This window comes from Dendrobates tinctorius, unplaced genomic scaffold (genome assembly GCF_039654945.1).
Source record: "Dendrobates tinctorius isolate UK_male_01 unplaced genomic scaffold, ASM3965494v1 ptg000015l, whole genome shotgun sequence".
Lineage (NCBI taxonomy): Eukaryota > Metazoa > Chordata > Amphibia > Anura > Dendrobatidae > Dendrobates > Dendrobates tinctorius.
The window spans coordinates 20,004,593-20,029,198 of NW_027361683.1; the positions used below are offsets into that span (position 1 = coordinate 20,004,593).

The 24,606-nt window shown below is 42.3% G+C and overlaps 1 protein-coding gene across 7 annotated transcripts in view; it reads right to left on the minus strand.

Annotated features, from left to right (window-relative positions):
- MAP7D1 (MAP7 domain containing 1) overlaps nucleotides 1-24,606 on the minus strand; it is a 113,186-nt gene that overhangs the window by 82,489 nt on the left and 6,091 nt on the right. For 4 of the 7 annotated variants that reach the window (XM_073562760.1, XM_073562756.1, XM_073562751.1 and 1 more), the window contains exon 2: nucleotides 19,250-19,340. The exons of the other annotated variants lie outside the window; for them this stretch is intronic. In XM_073562760.1, the coding sequence (XP_073418861.1) occupies nucleotides 19,250-19,295 (46 nt within the window). In that variant the 5' untranslated portion in view covers nucleotides 19,296-19,340. The remainder of the gene's footprint in view (nucleotides 1-19,249; nucleotides 19,341-24,606) is intronic. 7 annotated transcript variants of the gene reach the window in all.

The window sequence follows — 24,606 nt, forward strand, 5'->3', positions numbered from 1 at the left end:
GACAGACAAAGTAACGCTTTTTCCGGCGGCGGACCCGCTTTTTTAAACTGAGCATACCCAGAAGATGCAGGGAGAGGTCCGGCACCTACGCACTATTCTGCAGTGTGCCTGCGCCACGACAGGAAGGAAAGAAGAGGACTGCATTGTATGAAGATGGGAGGCGCCGGACCGGACAGCGACACCCAGTGGACCTTTTTTCTTATCTTTCAGGTTAAATCGGGGGGGGGGGGGGGGGCTCATCTACAGCATTACAGAACGCTGTAGATAAGCCCCTGATGTCAGATTCCCTTCTGGATGGATTTGCCATTAGGCTATGTGCACACGCTGCAGTTTTTGCTGCGGTTCCGCTGCGGTTTTGGCCCTGCGGAACCGCAGCAGTTCCGCAGACATGGTACAGTACCACGTAACACTATGGGTTTTCAAAACCGCAGTGCTCACGCTGCGGTTTTTTCCACGCGGTTTTGCTGCGGTTTTTTTCCCGCAGCATGTCAATTGTTTCTGCGGATTCCGCTGCGGTTTCACACCTTTAACATAGCAGATGTGTGAAACCACAGGGCAAAACCGCAGGCCAAAACGCAGCAAAACCGCAGGTCACTTTACCTGCGGTTTTACCTGCAGTTCCGCGGGAAAAAACCCGCAGGTTAATCTGCAGCGTGTGCACATAGCCTTATAATTCTCCGCCACCCCCAGGATTTTCTATCTTTTGTTGCCACTGGATCTATCTCCCAGTAGTTCTTGTGCTATGGTTTGAGCATCTACTGAACCTGTATAATAAAAATGTTCATTGACCTGGCAATCAGGTTGCAGCCAAGCTCAGCTATGCCATCTTCAGGCTTAAAGACCCCACTGATTCCTGCATCTAAAGACCCTGTCTAATTGCTTGGAAAAAAATACTAATGGAAAAAAAAATAAATAATATATATATATATATATATATATATATATATATATATATATATATATATATATATATATATATATATATATATATATATATATATACACACACAGACAGACAGACACACAGACAGAGAGAGAGAGAGAGAGAGAGAAAAAAAAAAAAGAAATATATAAAATTCTTTAGGCTAAGTGCACACGTACCGGAACTCTCGCGGAAATTACCGCGAGAATTCCGGAATTCCATTCTGCGGGAAAAATCGCATTTTAAATTTCCGCGATTTTCCCACGGAAAAACTAGCATTTTGCAAGCGTAATTAGCTTGCAAAATGCTAGCGTTTTCCAAGCGATCTGTAGCATCGCTTGGAGAACTGATTGACAGGTTGGTCACACTCGTCATACATAGTGTTTGACGAGTGTGACCAACTTTTTACTATTGAGGCTGCCTATGCGGCATCAGTAGTAAAGATAGAATGTAAAAAAAAATTAAAAATGGTGTTATTCTTACCTTCCGAAGTCCCGCGCATCCGTTCCCAGTAATCCTTTGCGAAAATGCCCGCGATGACGTCCATTCTCGCGGGATCGCGATGTCTCGCGGTAATTCGCGATGATGTTGTGCGAATGACCGCGAGACTTCGCGAACCCGCGAGAACGGACGCCATCGCGGGCATTTTCGCAAAGGCTTACTGGGACCGAGAGCGTGGAGAGAGGCGGGAATGCTGCACGGGACGCCGGAAGGTGAGAATATTTTTTAATTTTAAATTCTATTTTTTACAGGGATATGGTACCCAGAGCCCTGAGGACAGTCTCCTCTCCTCCGGACCGTGGGTACCATCCGCAATTGTTCTGCTTACTTTTCGCATGGTGTGCACAGCCACATGCGGGAAGTAAGCGGAACAATGCATTCCTATGGGTGCGGGATCGCCGCGATTCCGCCGCGATTCCGCAAATTAATGAGCATGCTGCGTTTTTTACCGCAAAGCGATTCCGCCGCGGTAAAAACCGCAGCATTAGCACAGCATTGCGGAATCCCATAGGAATGCATGGGATGCTTATTTTTCGCGTTTTCGCGGCAAAATCGCGCGGTTAAAACCGCCGCGGAAACGTGAAAAAAACGCCACGTGTGAACTCAGCCTTATTGATATATATTAAACAAAATCATTACTCTCCCCAAATACACAATACTTGATGTCCAGTAAAGGACAACCCCTTTCAATCACTGTTTCCCGTTCTAAGATTACACCTCGGCAGGCGCCATTCCAACGGTGTTGGCACTGGCTCTCCTGGGGCTTGCATGACATTGTTATGTCACGTGATCCCTGCAGCCAATAAACGCTGGCTTCACTCTGTCCTCCTTCAGACAAATCAGACGTCTGGAGGAAGTGAGAGAAAAGCCACATCTCTGACATGCTCAGGATACCAGTTACTTTGGAAGTGGTTGGAAGTATAGGACACTGAAGGGCCACAGACTGACCAGAGGAGAGCCGATGCCAACACTGCTGGAACGGTGCCCCCACCAAAGAGGAGTACAGGGGTAATTATTTTACAAGCGAGGAAGGATGATGATTGAGAAGGAGGTTGTCTGGGTAGTGGACAATCCATCAATCTATAGAACCCTATAAAAAATTATATAGGCGAGAGTCAGAGTACATAAGAGAAAAGCCAAATGTAAATGCATGCAACTGCAGTCCCTGAATAAAAACCTAGTCATGTAATTACCTAGCCGCGGAGACTGGCACCATATATGGCGCCCATACTCCTTGACAGCACATCTTAATTTAGCTATATTACAAACAAATAGACCAGCAAAATCAACAAAGTAGTGAGATTTAATCTAAACCTCTTATCAGTGGTATTCAGTCCCATTGGGGTGATTCACAAAAATTTTATAAATTTTAATATGACCTAGGTGCAGATCAAATGAACAAGATCCATAGATCTATAATCATGAGCCATCATAACCCTCCGCATAACATATATAAACTCTTTGAATGAAATATGAATACCTATTGGACATATTTTATATATTTCTAAATCACCTACTTATAGAACCTTAATATAGCTGAGCGATAATGGGTCTGTAGTTCATGTATCTGGGGAATAGGGCAACAATCTTTAGGTCATGTAAAAAAAAAAAAAAAATCATTTTAAAGGGTATTTTTTCAGCAGTAATTTTTTTTTTTTAGGATACCCAATTTGATTATCCATCATCTATACTCAATTGTAAATCTACTTACCGTATATACTCGCGTATAAGCCGAGATTTTCAGCCCATTTTTTGGGGAGCAGGGGTGTCAGAGACCATACTCACCCCTCCTGGCACGTCTCTGCAGCCCCTGCTTCTCCCTCGGTCGTCTTCTTCCTGCGTTCAGCGGTCACGTGATACCGCTCATTAAACTCATGAGTATGCGCATATTCATGAGTTTAATGAGCGGTATCACGTGACCGATGAATGCAGGAAGAAGACGACCAAGGGAGAAGCAGGGCCTACAGAGAAGACTGCGCCAGAGCAATATTCACCTGTCCCCGTTCCATTGCCGTGCACCGCTGTGTCTCCGGGTCCTCCTGCTGTGACTTTCAGCAGAGGGCGCGATGACGAAGTCAGTGCGCGCCCTCTGCTAACGTCACTGCAGGGACCCGGGAGACAAGAGCGGTGGACGGCGATGGAACGGGGACTGGTAAATATCACCAGTGCTGGGGGCTCAGGACACCGGCACCTGGCCCCCAGCGACGGAGAGGTGAGTATGTCATTTTTTTTTTTTTTTTAATAGCAGCAGCAAATAAGGGGTATTTATGGAGCATCTTATGGGGCAGCATATTATGGGGGGTATTTATGGAGCATCTTATGGGGCAGCATTAATCCTTGTGCAGCAGCATATTATGGGGGTATTTATGGAGCATCTTATGGGGCAGCATTAATCCTTGTGCAGCAGCATATTATGGGGGGGTATTTATGGAGCATCTTATGGGGCAGCATTAATCCTTGTGCAGCAGCATATTATGGGGGAGTATTTATGGAGCATCTTATGGGGCAGAATTAATCCTTATGCAGCAGCATATTATGGGGGGTGTTATGAATGGGTCACCGAGGAGGATGGCAGGAACAGGCTAAGCAACAAGAAGACCAGAGAGGTTGGTAACTAAGCGGATTGCAGACCCCTGATCCTATCCACACAACTAGCAGTAGCCGTGGAGCGTTCCTACGATGCCCTAGACGCTTTGTCACAGCCGGAGGACTAACTAAGCCTAAAGACAGAAAGATGAAATCTAAACTGCCCCGGAGCAGATCCCCAAAGGAATAGACAGCCCCCAAACATATATTGTCGGTGAGACAAGAGGAGACAAACACAGGCAGAGAACAGACTGAGCAAACGGTGGGGCCCAAGCTGCCAAGACAGGACAGGACAGAAAAAATACTGTCTGCAATCACGCACAAAACCCTGAAAAAGTTCAACACTTCCGATATACAAAAAACCTGAGGTCACACGACCTCACTCCCGCTGGATCAGCACTCTGGTATAAACTAAACTGGCAGCAAAGCAAAAAGATATGTTAACAGGGGACTGAACAAGCTGCAACATATGAAGCAGGGACCAGCGCTGCCCCCAGCAGGGAGCACGCTGAACCCTAGCAGCAAAACAGAAAGCAAAAAAAAAAAAAAAAAAAAAAGACACAACCAGATTAAATGCAAAGGATTAGCAAAAGAATCACTTAGCTGAACCATGCAGATCAGGCAGGGGACAAAAGAGCTCCAAATGCACAGAGGAAATCATCAGCAACCTCCAAGAGCAGCCAGCTCAATTATATGGTCCCAGCCAGTAATCTAAGGTTCCCAATTATTGTCCTCAGGTGGGGAATTTCCATCCACCTGGCCAGCTCCACTACTCTCAGTAACAACCAGAGAGCTTCGGTTCAGAAATTCAAGCAAGGGAATTCACAACAGGGGGGTATTTATGGAGCATCTTATGGGGCAGCATTAATCCTTGTGCAGCAGCACATTATGGGGGGTATTTATGGAGCATCTTATGGGGCAGCATTAACACTTGTGCAGCAGCATATGGGGGGTATTTATGGAGCATCTTCTTGGGCCAGCATTAACCCTTGTGCAGCAGCATATGGGTTTGTTTGTTTTTTTTAATCTATGAAGCATCTTCTTGGACCACCATTAACGCTCGGCTTATGCATAAGTCAATAAGTTTTCCCAGTTTTTTGTGGCAAAATTAGGGGGGGGGGGCTTAAACACGAGTACGGTAATTCACGAGTAGCAGATGTACCTAAGGACCCTGCCTAACACTCACTACATCCTCATTGCTCGGACAACCAGGTTGTAACAGAACAGCTGTGCTATGCATGCACAAGAAGAGATGAAAATCAAAAGCACGAAGTAAAAAAATAAATGGATAAGCACTGTTTGTACACCAACCCAAAAAGTAAATTTTATGGATCTTTTATAAAATAAAGTTTGTAATAGTAGCAAAAAAACTACTAAAATAACTTATCTACTACACTAATTTTCTGTTTCACTTTTTTCCGCCAATTTCTCCTCTCTATCTTTGCTGAATTTCTTTGTTCTTTTGCTTGCTGTTTCACTCCCTCCTCACTAATTTTTTTTTCCACTCTCTAAAAATTGAGATCTCTCTCCATCACAAAGCAGACAGGAAAACAGAAAGAGGGGCCTGAAGAACTGAGGAGGAGCCATGTGCCAATGGGAAATGTAATGAAGCTGGATGTATGTGTAGTGGGGTAGGAGACAAAAAAAAAAAAAAAAAAAGTAAAAAGGAAGAAGCTTTATGATGGGGGTGCACTGTATTTAAGAATAATTAGGCCATGTTCACACTAGCTGCTTTTTCAGCGTTTTATTTACCCTTTTTTTAATGCAAATTTTCAGCTGCGTTTTACAGTACCAGCAGAGTCATGCACATAGCTTTTCCTTGTCCTCAGTATTTTGTGCAATACCTTGGTTTTTCAGAAGCATGTCACTTCTTTCACCTATTGAAAGCAATGGGTGATGCAAAAACAGGTATCAGTTTTGCTCCATTATTTTGGGCCAAAAACCTTATGAAGTAGAATCGATTTTTATTTTCATGCACTAATGTCAGCATGCACAAGAGACAAATCTAACATGACAAAAACGCACTGAAAATACAGCAAAAAATGCAACAAAAACTAAGCAAAACCTGATTTCTGAAGTAAGTTGTTTACTGCCAAGAGAGCAGGTTTTGCCTGCGAAAAAGAGGATCAAAAACACAACGTGTGAACATAGCCTTGTACAGATACTGTGCATTGTAAACAAAACAAAAAATGGGGAATATCCCTTCATTGATTACACATTAGTTCTAGTACAGTATTCTACAGGTTCTTGTTTCCACACCACATCCATAAGAACACCATATTTTAAATGGTAGAGCCAACAAAGTTATAAACAGTTGAGTTATTATAATGCTAGTGGATATCAGGCTTTTCCAGGAATATAATGGTTAATCCATGACACACACAGCAATCATTATGTCACTGTGCGGAGGCTGGAATATGCCTTGGAGGCTACAGCACCTGTGTGAGCTCTGAGTCAGGGCAGCATCCACACTGGCCGACGATGGATCACGTCCCGCAGTGACGGAGTGAAGGCTGGGGCGTGTACGCCACTTTCATGTACAGATCACCAGCATATTGGGCAATGCTAATACATTAGTATGACTACATCCCTTGCCATCATTAAACAGCTGGAAGCACTTTCCACAATGCAGCAACACTAAACCTTGCAGTATCAACTACAATTAAGCATACAAACAAATCCAGTGTCCAGGGCACATAGAAAAACAAGAAAAACAATGTTTTATGGCTATAATTCATGACATGATGAGTTTCTTTAGAATAAAAGGAGGTATCCAACTTTTAAAAACAAATAAATCTACTTGCCTCTTTCCCCAGTGACCCATTACAGACCCCAAGTCTAGGGACCATCATGGCACATGAATGAGTAACGTGCTGTGTTGCTGGCATAAATCACACAAGGCTGAGGAGTGAAGCTGGTAAAGCACAGAACATAACCGCTGTAGTTAATTTGCTGCTGTTATCACATGCTGGCCCCTGAAAATCAATGATCAATAAAACATTCTCTTCTTGCAAAAATAAAAGGATATTATTGAACGCCTCTGCTAGGCCTGTAGGTATTTTCCTGCAGTCAACCTCGCAATAAGCGATAATCAAAGAAATGTCTAAACATTGGGGCGCAATGAGAACCGATATTACAAGTCTCCTGTAATACACACACTTACCGAGAGCCAGAAAACATTGCCGAGAAATACATGAACAGGGCATTCAGCTCCACACATGATTTTCACCTATTTAGAGCAGAGACGCAAACAGAAATCTTTGGAAGAGGTAGCGGTTATCCAGCCTTAGTAAAAATTACAAAAGGCTGTGAAAATCTAGAAATCTACAGTTAGGTCCATATATATTTGGACAGACACATTTTTCTAATTTTGGTTCTAGACATTACCACAATGAATTTTAAACAAAACAATTCAGATGCAGCTGAAGTTCAGACTTTCAGCTTTCATTTGAGGGGTATCCACTTTAAAGGGCATGTCACACTAAGAGATATCGCTAATATCGCTATAAGTGACGTTATAGCGATATTGCTAGCGATATCGCTGTGTCTGATACTTACCTATGACCGGCTCCCCCGCTGGTTATCGCTGATCGCGCGAGAACGTCCTGGACAGTTTCTCGTCGTCAGCTTCCTGCTGTGACGACGAGCGACGCGTGGACGCGGGCGGGAGGACGCAGGATCGCCTGGTGTGACAGGTAAGTAGCGACCCCCGTCCCCAGCCATGTCGCTAGTGAGATCTGCCTGTGTGGCAGCTCACTAGCGACCACTTAGCGATGTACCAGCGATCCTGACCGCGTCATATCGCTGGTCGGAATCGCTGGTACATCGCTAAGTGTGACAGTACCTTAAGATTGAATGAAGGGTTTAGGAGTTTCAGCTCCTTAACATGTGCCACCCTGTTTTTAAAGGGACCAAAAGTAATTGGACAGATTGGACAGATTAAATAATTGAAAATAAAATGTTCATTTCTAGTACTTGGTTGAAAACCCATTGTTGGCAATAACTGCCTGAAGTCTTGAACTCATGGACATCACCAGACGCTGTGTTTCCTCCTTTTTGATGCTCTGCCAGGCGTTCACTGCGGTGGCTTTCAGTTGCTGTTTGTTTGTGTGGGCCTTTCTGTCTGAAGTTTAGTCTTTAACAAATGAAATGCATGCTCAAGTGGGTTGAGATCAGGTGACTGACTTGGCCACTCAAGAATATTCCACTTCTTTGCTTTAATAAACTCCTGGGTTGCTTTGGCTTTATGTTTTGGGTCATAGTCCATCTGTAGTATGAAAGGACGACCAGTCAGTTTGGCTGCATTTGGCTGGATCTGAGCACACAGTATGGCTCTGAATACCTCAGAATTCATTCGGCTGCTTCTGTCCTGTGTCACATCATCAATAAACACTAGTGACCCAGTGCCACTGGCAGCCATGCATGCCCAAGCCATCACTCTGCCTCCACCGTGTTTTACAGATGATGTGGTATGCTTTGGATCATGAGCTGTACCACAACTTCGCCATACTTCTCTTTCCATCATTCTGGTAGAGGTTGATCTTGGTTTCATCCGTCCAAAGAATGTTCTTCCAGAACTGTGCTGGCTTTTTTAGATGTTTTTTAGCAAAGTCCAGTCTAGCCTTTTGATTCTTGATGCTTATGAGTGGCTTGCACCGTGCAGTGAACCCTCTGTATTTACTTTCATGCAGTCTTCTCTTAATGGTAGATTTTGATATTGATACGCCTACCTCCTGGAGAGTGTTGTTCACTTGGTTGGCTGTTGTGAAGGGGTTTCTCTTCACCATGGAGATTATTCTGCGATCATCCACCACTGTTGTCTTCCGTGGGCGCCCAGGTCTTTTCGCATTGATGAGTTCACCAGTGCTTTCTTTCTCAGGATGTACCAAACTATAGACTTTGCCACTCCTAATGTTGTAGCAATTTCTCGGATGGGTTTTTTCTGTTTTTGCAGCTTAAGGATGGCTTGCTACACCTGCATGGAGAGCTCCTTTGACCGCTTGTTTCCTTCACAGCAAAACCTTCCAAATGCAAGCACCACACCTCAAATCAACTCCAGGCCTTTGATCTGCTTGAGAATGACATAACAAAGGGATTGCCCACACCTGTCCACGAAATAGCCTTGGAGTCAAATTGTACAATTACTTTTGGTTCCTTTAAAAACAGGGTGGCACATGTTAAGGAGCTGAAACTCCTAAACCCTTCATCCAATTTTAATGTGGATACCCTCAGATGAAAGAGTGACCTTCAACTGCATCTGAATTGTTTTGTTTAAAATTCATTGTGGTAATGTCTAGAACCAAAGTTAGAAAAATGTTGTCTCTGTCCAAATATATATGGACCCAACTGTAGTTCCCCAAGCGATCAGAGGTTTCAGTGGTGCCACCATTTTTTATCCACTAGTGGCTGGCACATGATTATTGTTCTGCAGTGTGGTATGGCATCTTAGCTGGATAATTTATTAGGACAACTACTTCAACAACTCTAGCTCTGAAGGTGCTTGGTGAGACTTTGTAATTTTTATGTCAGTCTTAATAAAGGAAGCAGTGGAAGATGTGCGAAATTCAGCAAGAAGCATGCACCTAATAAATTTGGCTCATCTCTCAACTACAGCACATCATCGCCAAAAATGTACACCAGTCAGAGCGCCACATTAGTAGTGTAAATTCTGATGAATTTGGCGAGTTTGACCACGCCTTCATCCCACCCAAACTAGACCCACTTTTCAAAATAAAGGTCGGTAACTTTAGGCACTCAAATGATCACAGTCCGCTGTTGATGAAACAGAATCAAGTTCTATTTTGGGAATTAACAGCCAAAATATGAACAAAACAGAAAAAAGCACCCCGCTTCGGCCTTTCTCAAGGATCTCTGTAGGTAGGGATGTTGGTGTGTGCGGCGTGCACCATGCTTTCCTTGTGCACGCCACACACGCCAACATCCCTACCTACAGAAATCCTTGAAAAAGGCCATAAAGGCTGGAACGTTGGGATACTTTATGTTTTGTTCATATTTCAGCTGTGAATTCCCAAAATAAAACTTGATTTCTGTTTCATCAACAACGGACTGTGATAATTTGAGTGCCAAAAGTTACCGACCTTTATTGACTTGTATATTTCCTTTGGAGCACCAACAGCAACTACTAGGAGTGCATTATAAGTCTCTGACTGAATTACTCTCAATATCGATATTTTATTCACAATAGAACATAGAACACAGAAAATTGAAATCAGTTTTCCATTTAAAGAAGTTAACTCATTTACAAATTCATGTCAGCAGCATAGGTCAAAAAAAGTTGGGATAGGGCCATGTCTACCAAAGTGTAGCATCCCTTTTACAACAGTCTGATAATGTCTGGGAAGTGATGTAGATTTGGAGAGGAATCTTGCCCCATCCTTATCTCATGTCAGATTCTTTGATGTCCAACAGTCCTGGGGCTTCTTTACCAAATTAGTTGTTGCATAATGAACCAAATGTTTTGTATTGGTGAAAGGTCTGGACTGCAAGCGGCCAGTTCATCACCCAAACTTTTCTCCTATGAAGCCAAACTATTGTGATGAATGTAGCATTTAGTTTAGCATTGTCTTGCTGAAATATGCAAGGTCTTCCCTGAAATAGCCATTATCTGCATAGGAGAATATTTACGTGATTATAAAATTTCTATATAATGCTCAGTGTGGATAGTGACTCATAATTGTAAGCTGCCCACGCCATAGGAACTAATACAACCCCATACCATCAGAGATACAGGATTCTGAAATGTGTGCTGATACCAAGCTGGATAGTTCCTCTCCTCTTGAGCCTGCAAGACACAGCATCTGTGGTTTCCATAAAGAATTAAAAAATCTGATTCATATGACCACAGAACAGGTTGACATTTTGCTTCTTTCCATTTTAAATGAGCTTTGGCCCAGAGAAAACTGCAGCATTTCTGTATTGTATGAATACATGGCTTCTCTGCGCGATGAAGCTTTAACTTGCCCCTGTGACTTCCACGGTAAATGAAGTTCATAGACAATGATTTCTGGAAATATTTCTGAGAGCATGCAGTGATTTTCACAACTGAATCATGTCCATTTTTAATGCAGTATCATCTTGAAGGCCCATAAGCATTCAATATGGACCACTGGACATGTTGCTTGTAAACACGGATTTCTTCAGAATCTCTGAATCTTTTGATATTAAGTATTGTAGATGGTGGGATATTGTAAGCCTTTGCGGTTTCACATTGAGGAACATTTTTATAAAACTGGTGAACCTCTGACCATCTTTGTTTCTAGGGACTCTGCCTCTCTTGCATGCTCTGTTTAGACACAGTCATTTGATTTATTTAAAAAATTGACCTTCCATTTGTTTATTATTATGCATTTATATAGCGCCATTTATTCCATGGCGCTTTACATGTGAAAAGGGGAAATATAGACAAGTGTAATATATGCAAGAGTAATATACAGGTGTAAGACAAGGGACACACAAGTACATAAGGAGAGGGGACCCTGCCCGCGAGGGCTCACAGTGTACAGGGATGGGTGAGGATACAGTCGGAGAGGGTAGAGTAGGTCGTGCGGTGGTTCAGTAGACCGAGGATCATTGCAGGCTGTAGGCTTGTCGGAACAGGTGGGTCATCAGGTTCTTCTTGAAGGTTTCCGTTGATGGCGAGAGTCTGATGTGTTGCGGTAGGGATTTCCAGAGTATGGGGGAAGCAGGGAGAAGTCTTGTATGCGGTTGTGGGAAGAAGAGATAAGGGGGAGTAGAGAAGGAGATTTTGGGACGATCGAAGGTAGGTACCTAGAGACCATGTCACAGATGTATGGAGGAGACAGGTTGTGGATGGCTTTGTATGTCATGGTTAGGGTTTTGAATTGGATCCTCTGGGCAATAGGAAGCCAGTGAAGGGCCTGGCATGGGGGGATGCCGGGGAACAGCGGGGAGACAGGTGGATTAGTTTATTATAATTTTTATTTTCTTTTGTTAACCATGTCCCAATGTGTTTTTTTTATATGTGTTGCGGCCATCAATCTCTAAATTAGTCTTTTTTTTTTTTTTTTTTTTGTTTAAAACTAAAATGGAAAAATGTCCAACCTTCAACTTGCAATATGTTCTATGTTATGTTGTGAATAGGATTTGGCTACAAAATATTTCCAAATCATTGCTTTCTGTACATTTTACACAGCGTGCCAACTTTTTGAGAATTGGGGTTATACTATGGATTTATCTTTTCCAAACTTGTCCCCAATGCACACAGTAAGCTTGTAAGTGATCTATTTCAAAGTGGTTGGTGCCAGCAGATAGTGACTACAACACATTGTGTGCAGGGCTGTGGAGTCGGAGTCGGAGTTAGTTTTGGTTGGAGTCGGAGTCGGTAGAAATGTACCGACTCCAGCTTTAAAAAAAATGTATTAATATTTCATAATTGAACTTTCATATGAATTTTATAAATGTTACTCAAATATATATGTTCTATTAAACTATGAACAACAGTGATAAGCAGTTCTGCTGGAGATAGAGACATTTCTTACTTCTTGTGTGTCACTGTTCTCCACTGCCCTTATCTAATCTTATACTTGGTTAACCTCATGCTGCCCCAACCCCCCTACTTACAATGTATGAAACTGAAAGTGAAAATGTGTTGCAAATTCTTAGTAGTAAAGCTCCTCCTCTAGACTAGATCATACTAGGTGTGCATCTTCCAAGCATCTCACAGCTGCCTGCTACTCAGAAGAGGAAGACTGTAAGAAGTATTATCCTTTCAACAAACTTTGCATCAGTTAACTGTGAGTACATGAGGAATAATAACAGTATTACCGACCACTATATCAGTTGTACGACCTGGAAATAATTTTGTACAATTGTTTTTAGGAAAAACAATTGTCATTTGGATTGTGAATGCAGAATTAAAAACCTGAGAATGTCAAAGAAGCATCACATTAAATCAGCTGTATTTGAACATTTCACCATCACTCAAGATAGAAAACATTATGTCTGTCAGTGTATGACAAATGATCCAGACGAAAACAAATGCTGTGAAGCCAAGATGAGTGCATATTCAGGCAAAGATAAAAATGCTCCTACCAGAGCTTCTAATCTAAAGAGACATTTACAGCGCTTTCATCCAGAAGTACTGAAAGCAGTGGATGAGAAAGACTGCATCCAAACCAATGAACCAGTGCCCAGCTCTTCCAGCCAAACAAAGGAGCAGAGAACTTTGCAGCCATCAGTTGCAAGATATTTTGTCAGTGACAAAGTTACTGTGACAATGACAGTAGACACATTTAAAAAACAGATCATAGAGCTTGTTGTAAAGGATAGTGTGCCTATTTCATTATTTTCACGACCAGCTTTTATGTGTCTGAATGGGGAAATGGCCCGCAAGCTTGGTGTTTCTCTGGAGAGAGAGAGAGTATTAGAAAATTAGTAATCGAAGAAGCTTTTAAACAAAAGAAAGAACTTAAAAAAACTCTCAAGGGACACTTTCTGTTTCTTAAAATGGATGCCTGCACACGTCTCAGAGTGAACTATTTTGCCATCAATGTCCGATTTGTTTGTGACAAAAATGAAATAGTTACCAAGACATTGGCAGTAAAAGACACCAAAGCTCATCACATCAGTGAGTTTCTCCAGGTCTTGGTGGAAAAGGTTCTGCAAGACTGTGAACTTAAAAAAGAGCAAGTTCTTTCTGTCGTAACTGACAATGCTTCAAATATGATAAGTACTATTAAGCTAATGAATGAGAGTAATGATGGTGACCAGCAGCTAGAAGAACATTCTGGGTCCACAGACACAGAAATGTTTAAAATAGAGGAACACAGTATTGTAACTGAGGAGCAAACTGAAGTTGCTTCAGATGAACAGCAACATGATAGTTTAGATGATCTTGTTGAAACTGTGTCAATATGTTCTTTCGTTCATCACATGCGCTGTGTTGTGCATACGCTACAGCTGGCTATAAGAGACAGTCTGCAAGAAGGACATGCTGCTGCACTGATTGGCAAGGTGAGAAAATTGGCTACTGTTGCCAGAACCCCTAAAGTTGACTCAATTTTGAAGAGACGTGCTGGAAAAGGGGCAATTATTGATCAAGCCACACGATGGGGCAGTACTTACTTAATGATTCAGCGCTTGGTTGAACTGAAAACCTTTCTTGTAGACATGGCTAACCCTCAACTGACGCTAAATGAAAGTCAGTGGAATCAGGTGACTGAGCTGGAAAAATTGCTAGAGCACCCATTTACAGTGACTAAAAAATTACAAGCAGAGGACTTAACTCCAGGTATTTTCTTAAAGGAGTGGAAGAACCTGATGTTTCGCCTGTCCCAAAGAGGAGTGTTAATTGCAAGTGGCATTGCTACATCAATGAAACGGAGAGAGGAGCTACTATTACAAAATAACATTCTTTTGGCAGCTGTTTATGTAGACCCAATGCATCGGATTCTTCTAGATGATCAACAGCTAAGTAAAGGAAAAGAAGCTCTGTTTGAAATAGCAGTAAGGATGAAAGGGTTGCAGAACAGTCAGGAGGAACAAGAAGAATTTGGTCGTCCTGCCACATCTTCACCCTCATCATCAACTGATGAAGAATTTAATTTCGAAAAATATTTGGATCACAAGGACCGTGCAAAGCGTTCCGGCATAGAAGAGTCATCTCCATCAAGGAACACAGCCAGTACATTTCAGCAGAATTTTTCATGTGCACTAAAAGAAATTGAGAAATTTGACCGTTCATCAAAAATAACAGTGCAACAAGCGATTCCTCTGTATCCTGACATCGTCAGAGATGTTGCCCGAGTGGTTACTGCTTTGCCACCAACACAAGTTAGTGTAGAGAGGTTGTTCTCTGCTCTCAAAATAATTAGATCAGATTTGAGGACATCCATGAAGGAGGATCTGACAGAGGCAATACTATTTCTGAGGACAAATTTATAGATTTCTTCTTATTAACTGCATAAAAGTGTTTATTGCATATTTACTTACAGTTTAGAAAAGTTTATAAAAGTTATTTTCTATATTCTAATTGTATTCTAATAAATGTAGTTTTTGCTCTAAGTGGTCTGATTACTTATATGATGGTGAGAAACTGAATAAGCACGATGTTTAATATTTTACAACAGCAAATTTGTTGTTATGAATTGGCCATTTATGAAGGAGTCGGAGCCGGAGTCGGAGCCGGAGCCTGATAAAATCCAGGAGTCGGAGTCGCAACTGTGGCTTACCGACTCCACAGCCCTGATTGTGTGTCCTGGCACAGCAAACCTAGCTGAAGATAATAAAACATTCAGTGCTGGAATAAGGGAGCAGCAGAGCGTTCATCCTTGGGACAGCTCTTCAGAAGGAGCAAGATAAAGAATTGTTGATTGCACAGTTATAACAGTGCATCAAGGAGTTGTCAATAAAATGGATAAAATAGAACCCTTATGATAGTAGCCCATCTTCTGTTGTGTCAAAGCAAAGACAGAACAGTTTAAAGGGGCTGGCCACGTACAAAAAGGTTTGTGTGTATAAAAATATATATAAAACTAAAAGTTAAATTCACACATCAGTTTTTCTTCACGTACACAAAAAAACAATTAGGTTGATTTTCATTTGTGTGCAAGATCAGACTTTCATGCCATTTTGGCCATACAGTTGTGGCCAAAAGTATTGACACCCCTGCAATTCTGTCAGATAATACTCAGTTTCTTCCTGAAAATGATTGCAAACACAAATTCTTTAGTATTATCTTCATTTAATTTGTCTTAAATGAAAAAACACAAAAGAGAATGAAGCAAAAAGCAAAACATTGATCGTTTCACAGAAAACTCCAAAAATGGGCCAGACAAAAGTATTGGCACCCTCAGCCTAATACTTGGTTGCACTACCTTTAGCCAAAATAACTGCGACCAACCGCTTCCGGTAACCATCAATGAGTTTCTTACAATGCTCTGCTGGAATTTTAGACCATTCTTCTTTGGAGAAGGCACCCTTCAAATATCAGGGACCTGAAGCAGTTTGCCAAACTGCCATTTTTAGATCTCTCCACAGGTGTTCTATGGGATTCAGGTCTGGACTCATTGCTGGCCACCTTAGAAGTCTCCAGTGCTTTCACTCAAACCATTTTCGAGTGCTTTTTGAAGTGTGTTTTGGGTCATTGTCCTGCTGGAAGACCCATGACCTCTGAGGGAGACCCAGCTTTCTCACACTGGGCCCTACATTATGCTGCAAAATTTGTTGGTAGTCTTCTACTTCATAATGCCATGCACACGGTCAAGCAGTCCAGTGCCAGAGGCAGCAAAGCAACCCCAAAACATCATGGAACGTCCGCCATGTTTGACTGTAGGGACCGTGTTCTTTTCTTTGAATGCCTCTTTTTTTCTCCTGTAAACTCTATGTTGATGCCTTTGCCCAAAAAGCTCTACTTTTGTCTCATCTGACCAGAGAACATTCTTCCAAAACGTTTTAGGCTTTTTCAGGTAAGTTTTGGCAAACTCCAGCCTGGCTTTTTTATGTCTCGGGGTAAGAAGTGGGGTCTTCCTGGATCTCCTACCATACAGTCCCTTTTCATTCAGACGCCGACAGATAGTACGGGTTGACACTGTTGTACCCTCGGACTGCAGGGAAGCTTGAACTTGTTTGGATGTTTGTCGAGGTTCTTTATCCAACATCCGCACAATCTTGCGTTGAAATCTCTTGTCAATTTTTCTTTTCCGTCCACATCTAGGGAGGTTAGCCACAGTGCCATGGGCTTTAAACTTCTTGATGACACTGCGCACGGTAAACACAGGAACATTCAGGTCTTTGGAGATGGACTTGTAGCCTTGAGATTGCTCATGTTTCCTCACAATTTGGTTTCTCAAGTCCACAGACAGTTCTTTGGTCTTCTTTCTTTTCTCCATGCTCAGTGTGGTACACACAAGGACACAGGACAGAGGTTGAGTCAACTTTAATCCTTTACAACTGGCTGCAAGTGTGATTTAGTTATTGCCAACACCTGTTAGGTGCCACAGGTAAGTTACAGGTGCTGTTAATTACACAAATTAGAGAAGCATCACATGATTTTTCGAACAGTGCCAATACTTTTGTCCACCCTCTTTTTTATGTTTGGTGTGGAATTATATCCAATTTGGCTTTAGGACAATACTTATGTTTTTTCATTTAAGACAAATTAAATGAAGATAATAATACCAAAGAATTTTTGTTTGCAATTTCTTTTCAGGAAGAAACTGAGTATTATCTGACAGAATTGCAGGGGTGTCAATACTTTTGGCCACAACTGTATGTCTGTTTTTACCTTCTGTTTGCCATCCCTGTTTTCGCAAGCTTCACAACCAGTTAGTGAAAAATGAGCAATGGGATGCATATTGGGTACCTGTGTTTTGTCCATTTTTCACTGACCTACTCAATTGAACAGACAAGTATGGACTGCAAAATGGACAAGTGTCAGTGTGAAAAACACTAACAACAGATAATTGTGAAACGGTAAAGCCTCATGTATGCACGAGTCTGGTATTAATTTGTCAGGAAACATCCGGTATCTATCGGCTATACAACACAATGCCTCTCCATGCTCAACAGTGTTTATGTACCTCTCATTAAGGCAACAAGAAGCAAAGCAATAAACCTGCTATTTGAGAATAAAACTAGTAGTGCCTACATCAGGGATTCTGTCACTTACGAAAGCAAAAGTAGAAAAACATGCAGCATTATTCTTACTGTCTTGTTGTTCTAAGGATTGCAGCCCGCCACACACTTACTGAATATGTTGAATGATGGAAATGGAACACCACCATGGTTTCTATTACAAGTGAAAAATATGATGCCAGTGTAAACTGGGCCTACTGCATGCGTTCCAGACGATGGTCATTTAAAGCAGTTGCTTGGGACTTTTACATTGCTGGAAATCAATATCTGATTGGTGGTGGTGTAGCACCCAACGCCTCCGCTGATCAGCTGCTCCCAATGCTGCCGGCTGTTCTTAGTTGCAGAGCTGCACATCACAGCTCCGTCATCGGCTTAGTTACTGCAGCCTGGTACTGCACATCTGCCCCCCAGTGATTCAACTTGGGGGCAGATATGCGGTACTAGGCCATAGGTACTAAATTATTAATCAGATATTGAGGACCTAGCCTAAGGATAGACAATGGATGTAAAAGTCCAGGCCAACCCCTTTAACACTATAATAAACTATAAGAAACACACTTTTGGGTATATGATTATTTCAAAACATCCCCATTTATTCAGATTCTTCCTCAAGCAAGAATTTGTGCTCCAACATGAGTAACAAAACAGTTCCTTGAGCCTACTTACCTCAGCTACCAATTATGGTTCCTCTCAATACAATATGTTATGAATACTTATAAAATGTAGCTAATGGGAAAGCCTTATATTCTATCCACACCGCCACTCCACTTTGAGCATGCTCACCATCACATTCACACAGGGGGCTTCAGAACCCCCATTCTCAGGATTGGTGGGGGACCTGGAGATCAGATGTACAATAATCATACATTAACTACTTATGTGGAGGTTAAACATGTTAAAAGGGAAGCGTACTTTCATCAAACTCTGCATAAATCAATAGTACATGGGATTATAACAAACTGTCATATATGCAATTAAGAGAATTCTGCTTCTTTCTCCACTTATGAGCCACTTATTTCCCTCTCCCTTGCCTTTTGTCATCCAATCAACAGTATCCTGCTCAGGACAAGATGAAATGCCAGCAAAATGAATTGTCAGACTACACAGCCTATCATACTCTATGGAGAAACTAAATGGAATGTGAGTGAAAAGCAAAAGGGAGAAAACAGGAATTGGGAGATTCAGATACAGCTCTGGCAAAAATTAAGAGACCACTGCATAGTTTTATAAAAATCAGCATCTCTACATGTCTGACAGCCATTCTATTCCAGTGTCAGTTGAATTCCAACCAGAGTACACCTCATTCTACTTAATGTGCTTCTGATTAGGTGATCACCTGAACCAAATCTTATTTAACGAAGGAAAATAAAAAAAACCCTGCTGTGGTGTCCACAATCCTTGGAAAAGCTGGATGGCAAAACAAGTGCTAGTAATATCCCAAAAGTAATAGGAATGAAAAAAACTCAACTCAAAAGTCTTGAGTGAGGAAAAGAAGGGCTCAATTCTGACTTAACTAGCAGAGGAATACAGTGAGCATCATGTTCCCTCCATCCTTAAAATTTCTAAGACGGCAATCGATTACAACAGAGTAAAGCAGCAGACATTTGGGACAACAAAGTTACACACCGGCAGATGGCGAAAACGACTCTCCACTGACCGGGATGACCGTCATCTTATTCGAATGTCACTCAGCAACCGCAGGATGACATCAAGTGACCTACAAAGGAATGGCAAATGGCAGCTGGGGTGAAGTGCACAGCAACAACAGTTCGTAACAGGCTCCTAGAGGCAGGGCTCAAGTCATGTAAAGCTATAAAAAAGCCTCTCATCAATGAAATCTTCTCTGATGAGACTAATTTTCAGCTTTGCCCAACACCTGGTCGTCTAATGGTTAGACAGAGACCTGGAGAGGCGTAAAAGCCACAGTGTCTTGCACAGAAATTTGGTGGAGGATCAGTGATGATCTGGGGATACTTCAGCAAGGCTGGAATTGGGCAGGTTAATCTTTGGAAATGGACTTATGAATCAAGCCGCATACAAGGTTATCCTGGAAAAACAGTTGATTCCTTCTGCTCAGGCAATGTTCCCCAACTCTGAGGACTGTTTTTTCCAGCAGGACAATGCACCATGCCACAAAGCTAGGTCAATGTGTGGATTAAGGACCACCACATCAAATGCCTGTCATGGACAGCCCAATCTCCAGACCTGAACCCCATTGAAAATCTCTGGAATGTAATCAAGAGGATGATGGATAGTCACAAGCCATCACACAAAGAACTGCTTAAACTTTTGTACCATGAGTGGCATAAGGTCACCCAAAAGCAGTGTGAAAGACTGGTGTAAAGCATGCCAAGACGCATGTAAGCTGTGATTAAAAATCATGGTTATTCCACAAAATATTGATTTCTGAACTCTTCCCGAGTTAAAACATTAGCATTGTTGTTTCTAAATGATTATGAACTTGTTTTCTTAGCATTATTTGAGGTCTGCAAGCACTGCATTTTTTGTTATTTTTGACCATTTCTCATTTTCTGAAACTAACTACGTAATTTAGTGCTTGGAAATTCGAAGACATGTTGTCAGTAGTTTATAGAATAAAAGAGCAATTTACATTTTACTCAAAAATATAAGAAGAAAAATCAGGCAAAATGAAAATTTTGCAGTGGTCTCAATTTTTGCCAGAGCGGTAGATGCTGCTGAGCTTTCTAACATTTTTTTTTTCTCCTCGCCCCAGTGTTGGATTCACATCTACACAGTTCAGGACTGCGTAGGAATCCATCCTCATGTACTGTGTTGTGTATAGATAAAATCAGAGCAAGCAGTCTTGTCTCACCTGATCAGAGTTAATTGCAAATTACAGAGGGTAGGGTATAAATCCCAAGGTTAGACGCCCCATTACACGCATCAATGTCCCAGCGATCCCACCAACGATCTGACTTGGATGGGATCGCTGGGACATACTTAGCTGATCGCTGGTGAGCTGTCACAGACAGACCCAGCAGCGATCAGGACCAGCGAGCAAGCTGATTTCCAAGGTAAACAGCGGGTATCTAAGAGCCGCACGTCTCTTAGATACCCGCTGTTTACATTGGAAACCAGCACCCAGCATCGCTGATCGTTGGTCTCTCGCTGTCACACGCAGCGATGCACGCTGGCCAGCGGGAGACTAACGATCAAAAAATGGCCCAGGACGTTCGAGCGCGATCAGCGATACCTCTCAGGAGGCCTGGCCGCTGATACATGTAACACAGAGCGAGATCGCTGTGGCGTCACAAAATCAGCGATCTCGCTGTGTGCCGGGGCCTTAACTTTTGACAAGCAAAAATGGCTGCACATATACCATTTGCATACTTGCAGTCATGTGCCTGACCCCTTATCTGTTTTTCTCAATAGAACATTCAGAGAAGAGGATGAGAATCTAGTCAGCACGTTAACATAAGTATGCAAATCTCGTATTTGCAATCACGTGACAACTGCTCGACCTGGCTAGAGCTGAATTCTAAGGGTGTGTGCACACGCTGTGGATTTTGCTGCGGTTCCGCAGCGGTTTTGGCCGCTGCGGACCCGCAGCAGTTTCTGATGCGGTGTACAGTACCATGATTCCCTATGGGAATCAAAAACCGCAGTGTAGACGGTGCAGAATTTTCTGCGCGGATTATCTGCGGTTTTCAATCCGCAGAAAGAATTGACATGTCAATTCTTTCTGCGGATTCCGCTGCGGTTTGCCATCTCCTCCATTGAGATGAAAAACCGCAGGACAAAACCGCAGAGCAATCCGCAGGTAAAACCGCAGGTTCTTTTGACCTGCGGTTTCACCTGCGGATTTTACAAAATCCGCGCAGATGAATCCGCACCTAATCCGCAGCTTGTGCACACAGCCTAACAGTAGCTACATTACACACCATTGGTATTTGGCAAACTGCACTGCTAAAGGTTTGACCTGGGGTGGAAAGCACCTTCAAGAGAATGAGCCTATAGGGGGGAAAACTGGTGAATATGGACACACATATGTCAGCTTATTCTGAAAAGTTACTAGAAAGTAGTATTACCCATTAGGGATAGCTGTAATCAATGTTTACTTATGCTACACTTTTTTGAACAACTGGATTTGACCATTATTTTAGCTCCAATACCAAATTCTCATAGTATCTTTAGCTCCAGAAAGTAACTATTTTGCCATTCTGCACATTTTTCCTAGATTCAGAATTTAAAAAGCATTTTGCAACTAATTATATTTTTTTTCATGAAACATTTGCAAACTGTAGCCGAAAATCATAACAGGTCATTACAATCTCTGGGCTAATTTCCTAATGCTACCACCAACTTTTTCCTGCTTTGTTACTTCCTTTATGCACACACAGCAGATATCTTGCAAAGTGGTGTGGGAGTTAAAGGCAAGACTGGTCTACATGAAACTGAGAAGGTGGAAGTTAAAGTGGTCTGTAAATGTTCCTCTGTGGTAGATTACAGATTCAGGGCTCAATACAAATAAACTGATCAAAATTAACAGACCACTAAAATATGGCTCATCAGTGCTAATCTAGGGCTGACTGTTTACTGACCTACAGAAAAGCTGGACAAGCCATTTCACTTCTGGTAGCACTAATTTGCAAATACAATGTTTCTTCTAAACTTTAGGACTGAGCAAACCCAGGAGTCATGTCCCAAGAGTGCCATGAAATTTGCTACTTTCTCCTCACCATTCGGTTGTATTGTAATGGTTCTATTGTAATCTATCATCAGGTTTTTGCCACCTAATATGAGCACAGCATAATGTAGAGACTGAAACCTTTATTCCAGGATTACAGGGCTGCTTTCTGTAGCTTTGATAAAATCACCATTTTAATCAGCAGATTATCACTAGAGGACTACTTGGCTAACTCCAAGGTAGTCCTGTATATTCACAAGCAATGTACAACCCCCACCACCACCAGTGATTGACAGCTTTCTGCACCATGTACACAGAAAGCTGCCAATCAGTGGTGTGGGCAGGGTTATACAGTGCTCAGCATTCAGAGAACTGCTACATCTGCAGCAGAAAGAAACAGGGATTTTATCAAAATGACAGTATGCAAGCCCGTAAAGAGATTTATAGAATATATTCTAACTTAAAGAATATATAAATGTGATATGGACTTTTACAATTAACCTTTTTAATGGACTCCACAATAATCTTTCATTAAAGGGAATCTGTTACTAGTTTTTTTTTTTTTTTTTTTTTTACACCTGCTAAAAGCAGCTTGATTTAGGGACAGAGACCTTGATTCCGGTTATAAATCTCTTTACGGGCTTGCATACTGTCATTTTGATAAAATCTCAGTTTTTTTCTGCTGCAGAAAAAGGTGTCCCAATTACTAAAGGGCCTGTCACACAAGAGATATCGCTAGCAATATCGCTATAACTAGTGATGTTATAGCGATATTGCTAGCGATATCGCTGTGTCTGATACTTACCTACAACCCGCTCCCCCGCTGCTTATCGCTGATGGCGCGAGAACGTCCTGGACCGTTTCTCGTCGTCAGCTTCCTGCTGTGCCTCCTGTGGAGAGACGAGCGTGGAGCTGGGCGGGAGTGTGACAGTACCTTTATCCCAATGGATGTAGCACACATCCATGAATGATATTCCCTGGTCAGTCTCCCTCATGCCAACTAAACAATTCTCATTACAAAATGGAATCTACAAGACCTCTGAAGAAGTCTAAGGCTGTGTGCACACGCTGCGGATTCCGCTGCGTTTCCGCAGCGGTTTTGGCCGCTGCGGACACGCAGCAGTTTTAGCTGCGGTGTACAGTACCATTCATTTGAATGGGAAAAAAAAAACGCTGTGCCGACGCTGCGGAAAAAAACGCGCGGATTTGCTGCGGTTTTGAATCCGCAGAAAGAATTGCATGTCAATTCTTTCTGCGGAAACCGCTGCGGGTTCCTATCTCCACCATTGTGGAGATAGTGAATCCGCAGGACCAAACCGCAGGCAAAACCGCAGATAATCCGCAGGTCTTTGGACCTGCGGATTATCTGCGGTTTTTGCAAAATCCGTGCGGATTAATCCGCAGCGGATTCCGCAGCGTGTGCACGTACCCTTAGGGTATGTTCCCACGTAGTTTTTAGTCTCTGCGGATTTTGTAGAGAAAACCGCAGGAAATCCGCAGGACAAAGTGCTGCGGTTTTTCTGCGGATTATCTGCGGTATTGCCCTGCGGTTTTACACCTCATAATGGATGAGGTGTAAAACCGCAGCGTTTCTGCACCAAACAATTGACATGCTGCGGATTGTAAACCGCAGCAAAACCGCGCGGAAAAAAAACGCAGCATGTGCACAGCTTTTTTTTATTTCCATAGGAAATAAAGGTACTGTACAACGCAGCAAAATCTGCTGCGTTTCTGCAGAGCCGGAAACGCAGCAGAAACCGCAAAGTGTGCACATACCCTTACAATATCTGGCTCCAAGTTGTTAGCAACTGATAGTTTAGATCCTCTGTGAATCGTACAAATTGTTAATCGTACGGATATTTGGAGGCCAAATATTCGGAGGATAGTAAGCTTCAAATGTCGGTCATACCACTTAGTGAGGTGGTCACTAGCCATAGCATAGACATTGGAAATTATGGCTGTACATCAGGGTGGCTCTCTCCACTCACTACTATGGAAGTAGAATGTGTGTTCAGTTTTTTCTGCAACGCAAACAAACAAAAAAAAAAAAAATGTATAGAAGCATGTGGCACCCCTGAGGGTTCAGTCGCCACAGAGATACTGCATCTCACCCAGAGGTGTGGTACCCCACTCTCCAGGTAAGATATAGCGCTAACATATTCAGCAGCACTTTACAGTTTGCACACATTATAATCATTGTCCCCGATGGGACTCACAATCTAAATTCCCTATTATTATGTTTTTTTTGGTATGTGGGAGGAAACCAGAGTACCCGGAGGAAACCCACGCAAACACGGTGAGAACATACAAACTCCTTGCAGATGTTGTCATGGGT